This window comes from Meles meles, chromosome 2 (assembly GCF_922984935.1).
Source record: "Meles meles chromosome 2, mMelMel3.1 paternal haplotype, whole genome shotgun sequence".
In the NCBI taxonomy this organism is placed as follows: Eukaryota; Metazoa; Chordata; class Mammalia; order Carnivora; family Mustelidae; genus Meles; species Meles meles.
In genome coordinates this window covers 10,704,171-10,719,573 of record NC_060067.1, presented here as the reverse complement: position 1 = coordinate 10,719,573, position 15,403 = coordinate 10,704,171, and the positions used below count along the sequence as shown (strand labels likewise).

Sequence of the window (15,403 nt, the reverse complement as noted above, 5' to 3'; positions counted from 1 at the left end):
TTGGCTTCTGTACACCTCCGGTCTCTCCATAAGACATCTTCTCCATTACCCTTGTCCCATACATTAGGGGTGACTTCAGCTTTTGGCTGGCACTTTGGTCACATACTTTGCTAGTTATCTGGATCTTTCGATGTCGCCTTCCTTTCTCTGAATTTGTTTCACTTTTCAAGCCAACCACATTCTTTGAGTTATTTCAACTCCCCCAAACTTTTCTCTACTCTTTCCTTTCACTGAGGTCTGGATACGCCCCTTATTTCTCCTCTCATTTTCACCTCCTGATCCTTCCTTCACAGGGGGTTTCTCTTTTTTTACCCTTTATTGCTTCTCACGTCTGTTCCTGCTGCTGACTGACAGACCATACGCCAGTCTGACAGAGATCTTCTACTCCGTTAGTTCTGGGCCAGCTCAGACTTCTCCCTTATTTACTCTAAGGCTTTCCAAGTCTGAAGGCTCTTGGAGTGTGCACACAGCATCTCCCTTCATAGGAAATGGACTTTGAACAGTAATGTTTATAGTAGTAACTCCAAATGGAAGTAAAATGATACCCAGTTGCTATTATCCATTCATTCACAAATATTTATTAAGTGCCACTTAGTGCCAAGCTCCGAGGCTAAAAATGTGAATAAGACAAACGTAGGGCTTTGACTCCCGGCTCTTGGAGTTTGTATTATATTAAAGCATGAGCAGACAACAATTTTCTAAACAAAACAATTAACAATGAAACAATCAAAAACAGCCAACTGATTTTCTCTTACTTATGAAATTTTTTCAAAGAGCTCCTTCTGATAAGATTTTTACACCTAATATTTACAATTTAAATATTTCTGTGTTTTATCTGGAGGTGGGGGGGTAGGAGTGGATTGAAGGTCTTAATGACAGTTTGTGTTATTATTATTTGTAGTGGGGGCAGCTCTTGGATATTTTGTTGCCATGGACTAGGAAACTGGGGCACCTGGGTGGCTCAGTCAGTTGAGCATCTGAATCTTGATCTTAGCTCGGGCCATGATCTCAGGGTCATGAGATGAAGCCTGCATCAGCCTCCTGTGCTCGTGCAGAGTCTGAGATTCTCTCCGTGCCCCTCCCCCACTTACATGCTTGCTCGGGTTTTCTCTCAAAATAAATAAATAAATAGAATCTAAAAAAAAGTCTAGGAAACTGATCTGACAAAAATCCAAGCTTCTCTTTTAGCCATTTTTTCTAGACTTTCTCTAAGTCATTGCCAGTTGATTTATGCTCCTTGTCCCCTTATATTCCTATTTTTAGTGGTTGAAATAGGAAGAAATTGTAGTTGGAGAAACTTGAAATATGGTAGAAAACCAAAATGCAAATAACGGAGAGTTACTGTATGTACATTTTGGAATTTTACTAATACTTGGCTATCATTATGAGGTAGGACATTGAGAGGCATGTGGCATTTTGCTTTTATAATTACATTGCTATTGTTTTTAGCACCTTTTCTCCTTTGTCACAGCTGTGGTTTTGGGCTACTGTTTAATCATAGTGGCAGACAGACTTGCTGAGTTCAATCCCCCCCCCTTTTTTATGAAAATGAAAAAGTAAAAAAAATGTATACTTTATTTCTGGGAATAGCTAAATTGAAAACCAAGAGTGTTTCTGCCTTGAATATTCTTAATGATATTATATTGTACATGATTGGCATGGAAATTGAATATATTCTTTGTGGTTGTATATTAAATTTTCTCCTTATTAGAAATGGTGAGATTTGTGTGTTTACTTATGGAAATAACATAGAGAGGCCAGTTTTTTCCCAGAGGCAGTTTGGTTGGTATTAAGAAATCCAGATTTATATTATAGTTTTACCACTTGCTGTGTGACCTTGTTGGGGGGGATGGTGGTAGTAAAAGAGTATCCGTGAGTCACTGGGTACAGACACATTAGCCTTCATTCTTCCCAAACTACACTTATTATTAGTTTGATGGTCTCAAGCAGTGTAAATCAGACCCATACTTCTGAATTTTCTGACACAGACACCCCGATTCCCTTATGTCTGTTATATGTATTTTTATGCTAAAAATATTTAAATATTATTAACAACAAAATATTGAGTTTATTTCGTATCCAAGGTGATCTTTGTTTTAGCTTGTTCTTAGGTTCTCTGTTGCTTCATTGTAAAGGTATGAGGCGAGGGGGGTTATGCGTTAATTACATATTTACATTTTTATCTAGTTCCCCCTCACTGCTTTGTATTGTTATCTAATAGATAGAATTGTAAAGGACTTCATGAATTGCTACATGTGTGCTAAAGAATAACAATGATTTTCAAACTTAGTACAGAATGCAATTAATTTTCACAGAAGACAGTATGTACCTGCCAAGCATTTACTTTGAAAATGAAATTGTTTTTGATTGTGTGAAACTGCCTAAGATGTGATTCTCCAAAGCTTTCTTTTTCTTATGGCCAGAAATGTGTGATATGGAAATTAATTATGGTTATGCACCTGAGGCTGATTCTTCTTCTTTTGTAGAAATCAAACATTAAAAAAAAAAGTGTCTTTGAACGGAGAGCCATTATATGACATTTGTATGCCCTGGATTTTGATGGGAAGGGCTGACTAGTGGTAGCTGTGAGTTGAATGAATCCCTGGCTGTTGTAAGAAGTAGTGTACTTTATGGTACTCTTGCATTTCACCCTTTTGGTACAGGCTGAAATTTCCTCTTACTGGCCCCATTCATTCAGGATTGCAGTATAATGGGTTTGGTTTATAGACCCAAACTGTAAATAGGAAACACTGATTTATCCTGATAATGTGTCTTATTGAATGTCAGGTGCAAAATAGCTACAATAGAACATTCTTAGGGATCAGTTGCATAACAACTTCCTGGGTTTGCTCAAATGCCATGCCCAAATTTCTGATTCCGGGTATAGTCGGGTTTATAATCTCATTTGGCTCTTGTCCTTGTCTTCTTTGATTTGGGTGATATGTTTCTGGAAAAGGCTGATTAAATAATGAGTTTCCAACGTTATTTATTTATTTGATTGTGTAGGAAAGAATATTTAGAGGAAAAGCCAAGCGAGACACTTTCTGTGTGCTTATGTGATGAGGTTGCTAACTGAATGGTGTCTTGAGATATGGTAGTTTGGAGTAGTGGCTTGGAGGAGGGCAAGGTTATCAGAACTAACCCTCTGCCTACTTCAATTATTATATATGTTTCTTTTTAAATTCAGATTCTGACTGGGACCCACTCTCAAGATAATTGGTTTATTTAGAGCAGTGGTACTCAAACTTTAGCATGTTTCAAAATTACTTTAAAGGTTTGTTTAAACCTCATTACTGAGCCCCAAACCCAGAGTTTGGATTATACTGCTGTTTCCTCTATCTGCGGGACATATGTTCCAAGATTGCCAGTGGATGCCTGAGCCCTCTATGTACTATGTTTTTCCTATACACACATACTTATGATAAAGTTTAATTTATGAATTAGGCACAGTAAGAGATTTACAGCAATAATAAAAATATAATTATAACAATGTACTCTCATAAAAGTTATGTGAATGTGGTCTCTTTCTCTCAAAATATCTTATTGGGCCGTACTCACCATTCTTTTTTTTTTTTTTTAAAGATTTTATTTATTTACTTGACAGAGAGAGAGATCACAAGTAGGCAGAGAGGCAGGCAGGGAGAGAGAGGAGGAAGCAGGCTCCCCGCAGAGCAGAGAGCCCGATGCGGGGCTTGATCCCAGGACCCTGAGATCATGACCTGAGCCGAAGGCAGCGGCTCAAACCACTGAGCCACCCAGGCGCCCCCGTACTCACCATTCTTATGATGTGAGATGACAAAATGCCTACATGATGAGATGAAGTGAGGTGAATGAAGTAGGCCTTCTAATATAGCATTAGGCTATTACTGACCTTCTGATGATTTGTCAGAAGGAGGATCACCTGCTTCTGGACCACAGTTCACTTTGGGTAACTAAAACAGCAGATAAGGGAGACCACTGCAGTTGGTCTAGGGCAGGTCTCAAGGAGTTGCATTGCTTTTCTTTTTTTTTTTTTTTTAAGATTTTATTTATTTATTTGACAGAGATCACAAGCAGGCAGAGAGGCAGGCAGAGAGAGGAGAAAGCAGGCTCCCCAAGGAGCAGAGAGCCCAATGTGGGGCTTAATCCCAGGACCCTGGGATCATGACCTGAGCTGAAGGCAGAGGCTTTAACACACTGAGCCACCCAGGCTCCCCAGGAGTTGCATTTCTAATAAGGGCTCGGATAATGCAATGTTGTTGGTCTGGGCACCACACTTCGGGTACCACTGCACTGGGAAGCATTTGTTTTTGGTTTAAGGTGTTTGGGCTCCGGTGGGCTCAGGTTTGCTAGGCAGGAGGTGGGAAAACACTGAAGCATGTTCATCATCTTGCTTAGGGTTTACCTAGAAGTGTTGACTTCTGGGTTCTTCTGCTATATTACAAAGTTAAGCATCAATGAAGCTATCAATATTACTTTTTTAAATTAATTAATTTATTTTTTTCATCGTAACAGTACTCATTGTTTTTGCACAACACCCAGTGCTCCATGCAATATGTGCCCTCCCTATTACCCACCACCTGGTTCCCCCAACTTCCCACCCCCGCCCCTTCAAAACCCTCAGGTTGTTTTTCAGAGTCCATAGTCTGTTATGGTTCTTCTCCCCTTCCAATTTCCCTCAACTCCCTCTCCTCTCCATCTCCCCATGTCCTCTGTGTTATTTGTTATGCTCCACAAATAAGTGAAACCATATGATACATGACTCTCTCTGCTTGACTTATTTCACTCAGCATTTGGTTGCTTCTTTTTTAAAAAAAATTATTTTATTTTTTCAGTGTTCCAAGATTCATTTTTTATGCACCAACCCCAGTGCCCCATGCAGTATGTGCCCTCCTTAATACCCACCATCAGGCTCACCCATCCCCCCAATCCCCTTCTCCTCCAGAACCCTCAGTTTGTTTCTCAGAGTCCACGGTCTCTCATGGTTCATCTCCTCCTTCGATTTGCCCCAGTTCACTTTTTCTTTCTTTCTCCTCATGTCCTCCATGTTACTCCTTATGCTCCACAAGTAAGCAAAACCATATGATAATTGACTTTCTCTGCTTGACTTATTTCACTCTGCATAATCTCCTCCAGTCCCATCCATGTTGATACAAAAGTTGGGTACTCATCCTTCCTGATGGCTGAGTAATATTCCATTGTATATATGGACCATATCTTTTTTATCCATTCATCTGTTGAAGGGCGTCTTGGCTCTTTCCACAGTCTGGCAATTGTGGACATTGCTGCTATGAACATTAGGGTACAGATGGCTTTTCTTTTCACTACGTCTATATCTTTGAAGTAAGTTCCCAGTAGTGGAATTTCAGGGTCATAGCTTAGCTCTATTTCTAATATTTTGAGGAACCACAACTGTGTTTTCCAAAGTGGCTGCACCAACTTGCATTCCCACCAACAGTGTAAGAAGGTTCCCCTTTCCCCACATCCTCTCCAACATTTGTTGTTTCCTTTCCTGTTAATTTTGGCCATTCTAACTGGTGTAAGGTGGTATCTCAGTGTGGTTTTGATTTAAATTTCCATGATGGCTAATGATGATAAACGTTTTTTCACGTGTCTGTTAGCCATTTGTATGTCTTCTTTGGAGATGTGTGTGTTCATGTTTTCTGCCCATTTTTTGACATGATTATCTGTTTTTTAGGTGTTGAGTTTGAGCAGTTCTTTATAGATCTTGGATATTAGCCCTTTGTATGTACTGTCATTTGCAAATATCTTCTTCCATTCAGTGGGTTGCCTCTTGGTTTTGTTGACTGTTTCCTTTGCTGTGCAGAAGCCTTGGATCTTGATGAAGTCCCAAAAGTTCATTTTTGCTTTTGTTTCCTTTGCCTTTGGAGACATACCTTGAAAGAAGTTGCTGTGGCTAATGTTGAAGAGGTTACTGCCTATATTCTCCTCTAGGATTTTGATAGATTCCTGCTTCACATTGAGATGTTTCATCCATTTTGAGTTCGTCTTTGTGTATGGTGTAAGAGAATGGTCGAGTTTCATTCTTCTTTACTTAGCTGTCCAATTTTCCCAGCACCATTTATTGAAGAGACTTTTTTCCACTGGATATTTTTTCCTGCTTTGTCAAAGATTATTTGACCATAGAGTTGAAGGTCCATATCTGGGCTCTCTATTCTGTTCTATTGGTCTATGTATCTGTTTTTGTGCCAGTATCATGCTATCTTGGTGATCACAGCTTTGTAGTAAAGCTTGAAATCAGGCAACATGATGCCCTCAGTTTTGTTTTTCTTTTTCAACATTTCCTTAGTGATTCAGGGTCTTTTCTGGTTCCATACAAATTTCAGGTTTGTTTGTTCCGGCACTTTGAAAAATGCTGGTGGAATTTTGATCAGGGTGGCACTGAAGGTATAGATTGCTCTGGGAAATATAGACATTTTAGCAATGTTTATTCTTTTTTTTAAAAAAGATTTTATTTAATTGACAGAGAGACACAGTGAGAAAGGGAACACAAGCAGAGGGAGTGGAAGAGGGAGAGGCAGGCTTCCGACCAAGCAGGGAGTCTGATGCAGGGCTCTATCGAGGACCCTGGGATCATGACCTGAGCCAAAGGTAGACACTTAATGACTGAGCCACCCAGGTGCCCCAACAATATTTATTCTTCTGGTCCATGAGCATGGAATATTTTTCCATGTTTTTGTGTCTTCTTCAGTTTCTTTCATGAGTGTTCTGTAGTTCCTCGAGTACAGATCCTTTACCTCTTTGGTTAGGTTTATTCCCAGGTATCTTATGGTTCTTGGTACTATAAGTAAGTGGAATTGATTCTCTAATTTCCCTTTCTATATTTTCATTATTAGTGTGTAAGAAAGGAACTGATTTCTGTGCATTGATTTTATATCCTGCCACATTACTGAATTTCTGTATGAGTTCTAGTAATTCAGGGGTGGAGTCTATTGGATTTTCCATGTAAAGTATCATGTCATCTGTGAAGAGAGAGAGTTTGACTTCTTCTTTGCCAGTTTGAATACATTTTATTTCTTTTCATTTCTGATTGCTGTTGCTAGGACTTCTACTACTATGTTGAACAACAGTGGTGAGAGTGGGCATCCTTATTGTGTTCCTAATCTCACTGGGAATGCTGTCAGCTTTTCCCTATTGAGAATGATATTTACTGTAGGTTTTCATAGCTAGATTTTATGAAGTTGGGGAATGTTCCCTCTATCCCTATACTTCAAAGCGTTTTAATCAGGAACGGATGCTGGATTTTGTCAAATGCTTTTTCTGCATCAATTGAGAGGACCATGTGGTTCTCCTCTCTTCTCTTACTGATTTGTTTTATCATGTTGGTTGATTTGCAAATGTTAAACCACCCTTGCATCCCAGGGATAAATCTCACCTGGTCATGGTGGGTAATTTTTTTTTAAAGATTTTGTTTATTTATTTGACAGACAGAGATCACAAGTAGGCAGAGAGGCAGGTAGAGAGAGAGGAGGAAACAGTCTCCAGGCAGAGCACAGAGCCTGATGCAGGGCTCAATCCCAGGACCCTGGGATCATGACCTGAGCCGAAGGCAGAGGCTTTAACCCACTGAGCTACCCAGGCGCCCCCATGGTGGGTAATTTTTTTAATGTACTGTTGGATCCTATTAGCTAGGATCTTGTGGAGAATCTTAGCATCCATACTCATCAGGGGTATTGGTCAGAAATTCTCCTTTTTGATGGGATCTTTGCCTGGTTGGGGGATCAAGGTAATGCTGGCCTTATAGAAAGAGTCTAGAAGCTTTCCTTCTATTTCTATTTTATGAAACAGCTTCAGGAGAATAGGTATTATTCTTCTTTGAATGTTTGGTAGAATTTCCCAGGGAATACATCAGGTCCTGGACTCTTGTTTTTTTGGGAGGTTTTTGATCGCTGCTTCAATCTTGTTACTAGATATTGGTCTATTCAGGTTGTCAGTTTCTTCCTGTTTCAGTCTTGGAAGTTTATAGGTTTCCAGGAATGCAACCATTTCTTCTAAGTTGCTTAACTTATTGGCATATAACTGTTGATAATAATTTCTGATGATTATTTCTATTTCTTTGATGTTAGCAGTGATCTGTCCCTTTCGTTCATAATTTTATTAATTTGGGTCCTCTCTCTCTTCTTTTGGATTAATCTGGCCAGTGGTTTATCAATCCTACTGATTCTTTCAAAGAACAAGCTTCTAGTTTCATTGATGTGTTCTACTATATCTCTAGTTTCTAACTCATTGATCTCTGCTCTAATCTTTATTATTTCCCTTCTTGTGTGTGGGGTTGGCTTAATTTGTTGTTTATTTTCTGTTTCTTTGAGGTGTAAAGAGAGTTGGTGTATTTGGGATTTTTCAGTTTTTTTGAGTGAGGCTTGGATGGCTATTATTTCCCCCTTAGGACCCCCTGTATTCCATAGGTTTTGGACCAATGTGTCTTCATTCTCATTGGTTCCCATGAATTGTTTAAGTTCTTCTTTGATTTCCTGGTTTATCCAGACTTTCTTGAGCAGGATGGTCTTTAGCTTCCAAGTGTTTGAATTCCTTCCAAACTTTTTCTTGCAGTTGAGATTTGGTTATTTCTTAACATTGGCTTACTGTCCCCCATCTAGTTCCTCCATGTTCCTTGGACCTGTGCCTTCTTTGGACCCCCTGTCTAGTACAAATACATCCATACTCTCATGGGAGAAATGATGAGGCAGTAAATGAGGTTTCTTGGAAAAGTTGTGATATCAGTCAAGATTACCATTGTAATAAAAACTTTTTTCATTTGACTTCTACCTATTTAGATTTTGCAGCAGTAGGGCAGTGCTTTGACTAAAATGTACCTTTGCAGTGTTTATAGTTTCCAAAGCAAATGAATGAACTTGGGATGTTTCCCACAAAATTTAAATTACTTACTGAAACTTCTTTCAGATTATTTCAGTTTTGCCACTTACATCAATTGATTTGGTAATTAGAAATCAGTCTTATCTATTAATTTTCATAAACTACTTTTAATTCATGATTAGGATTGTGAAGGCATCATTGCTTTAGGAATATATGGTTCAGATTTCCTCAGTTATTCAGGTAGAATTTTCACCCAGCTAGTCCAATGTGAGGTACAAAATTAGAGCTACTCATCATTTCCTATTACTTTCAAACCCAGCATTGTTGGGAGCATTCACGTTTGTACCTAGTGTCTGTTGTTTTGAGTGCACAGTGGAAACCTGGTGTGCAGTTCAAAGAAGAAAATGTTGCCTTCAAAAGGGTTCTTTTAATTTTGCTCATAAAGCATTTTTTCAGATGTAACTTTCCTTTGAAAAATGCCCTGTGCTCAGATTTTCCTAGAATAAAATGTCCCACCAGGTAAAGGGTTTAAGAGATCTAGGCCATGCTTACTCAATGAAATGCAGCAGAGTGGAAAACACCCTGTCTTGCCAGCTGAAGAAAATTATGATTTTTCTGATTTAGTAGTTAAAGACAATTATATTGTTTAAGGAGCTGCTTTTATATTATTTTATAATAGATTAAATTATTAGAAGTAGATTTTAGTCAGTGGTAAAATTATGTGTTGATGTTTCTATCTGAAGGAGTTAAAGTCTATAATCTAAAAAATAATTTGGAAGCAAATGTGAAACTATGTTCAAACTTTGGTGCTTGTTTTTCAACCCTTGTCCTTTTGGTGTGAAGGCCAGTCTGAGTCAGATCATTGAGGATTAATGATGAATGCATTACTCAGCACCCTGCCGGAGTTGGGTCAAACACCCTGGCTTTGAAAAGTTACTCTTTTGCTCAGTGAGCTTAGACATTTCAAGTCCAACTGCAGGTCCAACTGCAAAATGAACAGAATATTTTTCTTTTGCTTAACATAGTCTACTTGAAGATGGGTTATCACTCTTCTAGATGTCCCTCCTCTCTTTTCTTGTATAATGGTATCTACAGTCATTGGCTGGATTTCATTGATGTCAGTAGACTTGACCTACAGCCACTGTATCACCAGGGAGCTTGGTTCCCATGAAGTATTCCTAATGAAATCCATTCCTTAATGTGAAAAAGAAGATTGGCGTGTTGAGGGGAAAGTAGGGATGTGCTTATATGAGTCTGGCAATTAGGAATGCAAGAAATAAGGGGCCTGTGGTTGTACTACCTTGAGGCAAAGAATGGGGATTATGGATCGAATGCCCACCAAGGAGAAATCTTCTTGATTAAAGTGTCAGCTGGGAAAGGGAACACAGATGGGTTTTGGAGTTGATCAGAGGGAGTGATGACCTTGGAGAGACTGCAGAGGCCTGAGGAGAGGAGGTCCAGACCTGTAATCTGGGGCCGTCACTGCTGACATGAAGAAAGAAAAAAAAAAGGCTATCTCTGTAGAAGGTAGGAAAAGGAAAGGATACCAGGTAAATTAGGATGTGTATAAATGGCAGAGACACACACAAAAAAAGCAAGCCAAATGAGGAGTAAATTTATTTTTATGCGTATTGTTTTAGATGTTTTTTTCCAAAGTTTAACTCATCTTGAACTTGACCCAGGCAATAAGACTTAAACATGGTATTTGTGATTTCACATACTTGTAACTTAACCATCTTTGTGCTCCAACCTGTGATCTGGAAAACTCTTGAGGAGATCCCAGTGGAGCTAAAGCATCATTACCATTCTCATCGCCATCTACAAGTGTTTATGAAGTGTACAACCAAAGTCTTGTGTGTTTGAAAACAAGTCTTTAATTAGGGGTTGCTTTTGTTTTTTTTTTTTTCAGGTAGCCCAGCCATGACCCATAGGAATCTGACTTCCTCCAGTCTGAATGACATTTCTGATAAACCGGAGAAGGACCAGGTAAGCAAAGAAATCTTACTTCTTTGAAACTGAAGACTAAATATGTTCCAGAAGATGCTGGAATAAGGTTAGAAATGATGGTTCCCTAACTTAAAAGGGACCGATATGTGTGGATAGGTTTGTTGTCCTCGTCGTGTGTTCTCTGAGGGAAGGGAAAGCACTATGTCAAGGGATTTGAAGTTCAAAGGTAAGAATTAGTCTTGACTCCAACCCTTACAGATGTAGTCTCTTGGACAACTTAAGTCTTAGAGCCAGAGTTATCTCAGTTTTTAAAATAGTAATAATAATCCCCGCCACAGGGTTATTGTGAGGATTAGAAGAGATAATTCAGGAAAAAGTGCATTGGTAAGTAAAAATGTCTAAGAAATGCTGGCAATGGTTAACTTTTGGGGCATATGTCAGGCAAAGGTAATGATAGTCTTGTTAGTTGTATATATATTTCTTTGTTAAAACAAAGTAGCCTGTTTGACATGAAGAGCAATTAGGTTTTGAATCTTGATTTACTTACTTCTTTTTAAAAAAGATTTTATGTATGTATTTGAGGAGGAGAAAGAGAGAGAGAGCCTACAAGAGCAGGGGAAGGAGAAGCAGAATCCCCACTGAGCGGGGAGCCTGATGCAGGGTTTGATCCCCGGAGGCTGGATTCATGACCTGAGCCCAAGGCAGACACTTAACTGACTGAGCCACCCAGGTGCCCCTAGATTTACTTTCTTTTAAGAAGCATATGGTAGAATTTGGGCTATTTTTCCCAGGTGGGTGGGCATCTGGATATAGAAAATGGTGAGTAGGTATAGTTTTGTACTTTACATTAAAAAACAAAACGAGTTACTTTGGACTAATTGGGTGAAAATTCCACCTGACTAAAGAAATCTGAATTATATATTTGAAGGCCATGGAGACTTATGATGATGTGCCTCTTTCCTGGATGGCTCTTATAGTAGTGACAGAGGTTTAGAGGCCTTGCTGATTCTAACAGGTACAGGAAGGTGAATTTATGCTTTCTTGTGAGGTGGTTTTTGGATTCCTTCTTCCTTCCCTTCACCAGCAGCACCCTATTCAGGCCTTCATCATCTCAGACTGGATTGCTAGAGAAGCTTTGGAACTAAACCCCTGTTTCTGGTTTTCTCCTATTTCAATAATATGCTTTTCATGTTCTTGTCCTCATATTTCTTTCCTGGATCAAAGTTTACGAGGCCTTCCTATCAAGTCAAGTTCAGATTTCCCTACCTGACTTTCAAGATTCTCTGAAATCTAACATTGTCCTTCTTGTCTTAGTTTGTGTTCCTCAGAAGAGGAACTCTCTTGCTTTGGTCAGGCTTAGTTACCTCCTTATTACATTGAGATTGATTCTAGATTCCTAGAGCTGCTCCCCCTTCATATGCTAATAGGACCAGCTTCCCTCCTTATATTTGCCTTCCCCTTGAAATAAGCAGGAGGGGGTCATTTAAATATTGGATGCATTGGGAGCTACATAGCAGTCCCAGCAAAGAGAAAACTCAGTAAACAAGGACTCATTTATTTTCATTTTATTTATTTTTTTTTCAGTGTAACAGTATTCATTCTTTTTGCACAACACCCAGTGCTCCATGCAAAACGTGCCCTCCCCATTACCCACCACCTGTTCCCCCAACCTCCCACCCCTGACCCTTCAAAACCCTCAGGTTGCCCCAACCTCCCACCCCTGACCCTTCAAAACCCTCAGGTTGTTTTTCAGAGTCCATAGTCTCTTATGGTTCGCACAAGGACTCATTTAGAGTTGCCCTCAAAACTATTTGGCCCATTTTGGCTTCATTCAGTATTTACCAGTAATGTTCTGTTTCTGTGGTTTGGCAGGGGTCTTGATACTGAATAAGGCAGTGACTTGATACAGGATAAGGCAGAGTTAGGAATATCTGGTTGACAAGACTTTTTTTTTAAATAATTTTTTATTTTTTTATAAACATATAATGTATTTTTATCCCCAGGGGTACAGGTCTGTGAATCGCCAGGTTTACACACTTCACAGCACTCATGATAGCACATACCCTCCCCAATGTTCATAACCCCACCCCCCTCTCCCGATCCCCCTCCCCCCAGCAACCCTCAGTTTGTTTTGTGAGATTAAGAGTCACTTATGGTTTGTCTCCCTCCCAATCCCATCTTGTTTCATTTATTCTTCTCCTAACCCCCTAACCCCCCATGTTGCATCTCCACTTCCTCATATCAGGGAGATCATATGATAGTTGTCTTTCTCCGATTGACTTACTTCACTAAGCTTGATACCCTCTAGTTCCATCCACGTCGTCACAAATGGCAAGAATTCATTTCTTTTGATGGCTGCATAGTATTCCATTGTGTATATATACCACATCTTTTTTATCCATTCATCTGTTGATGGACATCTAGGTTTTTTCCATAGTTTGGCTACTGTAGACATTGCTGCTATAAACATTCTGATGCACATGCCCCTTCGGATCACTACATTTGTATCTTTAGGGTAAATACCCAGTAGTGCAATTGCTGGGTCATAGGGTAGTTCTATTTTCAACATTTTGAGGAACCTCCATGCTGTTTTCCAGAGTGGTTGCACCACCTTGAAGACTTTTTCTTTTTTTTTTTGAAAAAAATTTTCTTTCATTACTGACAGTTCTCTTGCCAGGAATTTGCCAATAAACAGCTGGTAAATGCTGGCTAAGAGAAATTTCTTACCTTCTTGAGTGTCTTCAGATCTGGGCCTATGCAGAGGAAATTTGATGGCTTAAGATGCATATTACATAAGCTTTTGATTCCAGTGTTTGATGAAATATGTTGAAACATAATGGTTTGGGGGTGTAGATTTAGCTGTAAAAACCTGGGTGATTATGGAACTGGAAACCAGAATCTTTGATGACTCTCATGAACATCCTATATTCTTTGAGGTTCCTATTAAGTGAAACCAGAATGAGTTAAATCAGGAGTTTTGTTCCTTTTGTTTTCAAAGCCAGGAAGTGAAGGCTGATGAATATATCATTAAAAAAAAAAAAAGACTGTTTATTTGAAGGAGAGAGAGAGAGAAACTGAGAGTGTGAACAGAGGGAGGAGCAGAGATAGAGGGGGAAGCATACTGGACACGGAGCAGAGAGCCCCGGGCAGGGCTCCTTCCCAGGACCCTGAGATCATGACCTGAGCTGAAACCAAGAGTCCTACATTTAACTGACTGAGCCACCCAGGCATCCATACTGTATGTTTTTTAACAAAACACAATATATCATTTTAAGAGCAACTGTCCATCTGCATTGTATCTGTTACAGTAGCTGCAGCTAATCCAATGAGCTCTTCATCCCACAAAGAGAAAGTCTATTCTTTGTTTCCCACCGAAGAGTTTGAAGAGAAGGTTTGGAACTGACCGGTGATCTCATCTATAATCAAAGGCAAATTAGGAATTCAAACTAATATTTTTCAGTTTCTGTACTTGCTATTTTAGTAACTTCAAATGCAAAAGCTTCTGAATCATTTTAGGGTGAGAAGAAGAAAATAGGTTTGTAAAGAAGATGAAGCTATGGCAAACACACACCAACACACACACACACACACACACACACACACACACACACACACACACTAAACTCAGGCTTTTATTTTTTAATCCCTTTTTTTTCTTCTGGGTAGGAAAAAAAGATTGCCAGGCTTAAATTTGTTTTGAAAAAGCTTTTATAATTAATTAGCCAATGTCCTGGAAATGATCTTGGCAGTAAAGTCAACTTGTTCTGTATGCTTTTCCAAGTTGGCCCCAAAAACTTCCATCCGAATGGAACTGAAGTTTCTGATTGACTGATTATTCTGCCTGGCTACAATTTGAACAGTTGCAATGGTGCCTCTCCACTTCCTGGAACCATATAACTTCCCAGTAGCATAAGAACTATAGGTTTAATGTTCAGAGTTACGAAGAGGAGAAGGATTTCTTTGACAGCAACATAGTGACAAAATTTGAGGGCATATTTTTCATGAGATTCTGTTTTGGGAAAACAGAAGAAACAAATCTGTGGACTGCACTTTTTCTCTCTGGCTCTGCCAAGCCTATGTACTTCTGATTTCAGTAGTGGCTGCCTTATTGAGAAATAGCTCAAAATAGTTAACAGCAGAAGAGCATAGCCAAAATTTAGGTGATTCAATGCCTCAACAATATTCCAACTTGGATGTTATATTTATTAAGCAGAAAAGCACCTGGGAAGAAGTAGATTAAAAAAAAAAAAACATCTGGAGCTCATCTACTTGTACATCTACATAAATAATCTCTTCTATTTTGTTGCTATGGAAGATCTTTTTCTTCACTATCCAGTTACCTTCCCCATTTACCTCAGAGTGATTTGTTTTTCTATCTCCTTTCATTCCTTTTCTGTTTTTTTTTTTTTTAAACTTGGAAGTGCAAAGGATGCTTGTCAAATGTGGTGGCTTAGTTCTGATTTGCATTTGAGTATGGAATCAGCTGCGAGGACAAGAAAACCTTTCTCATTATTTTACTTCTTAGCTTTAGCTCTGGTAGAAGTACTATGCTCAGCGTACAATGATTTTAAAAGGGCCTAACTTTTTTTCAGGGTATCAGTAATGCAATAACACCTCCCAATTTCATGATCAACCTTCAGTG

The 15,403-nt window shown here is 39.1% G+C and overlaps 1 protein-coding gene across 2 annotated transcripts in view; it reads left to right on the top strand.

Moving 5' to 3' along the window:
• The window catches only part of SLC4A4 (solute carrier family 4 member 4), a 353,934-nt gene that overhangs the window by 188,755 nt on the left and 149,776 nt on the right, over positions 1 to 15,403 (top strand). For both annotated transcript variants that reach the window (XM_045987257.1, XM_045987268.1), the window contains one exon: positions 10,724 to 10,800. In XM_045987257.1, the coding sequence (XP_045843213.1) occupies positions 10,724 to 10,800 (77 nt within the window). The remainder of the gene's footprint in view (positions 1 to 10,723; positions 10,801 to 15,403) is intronic.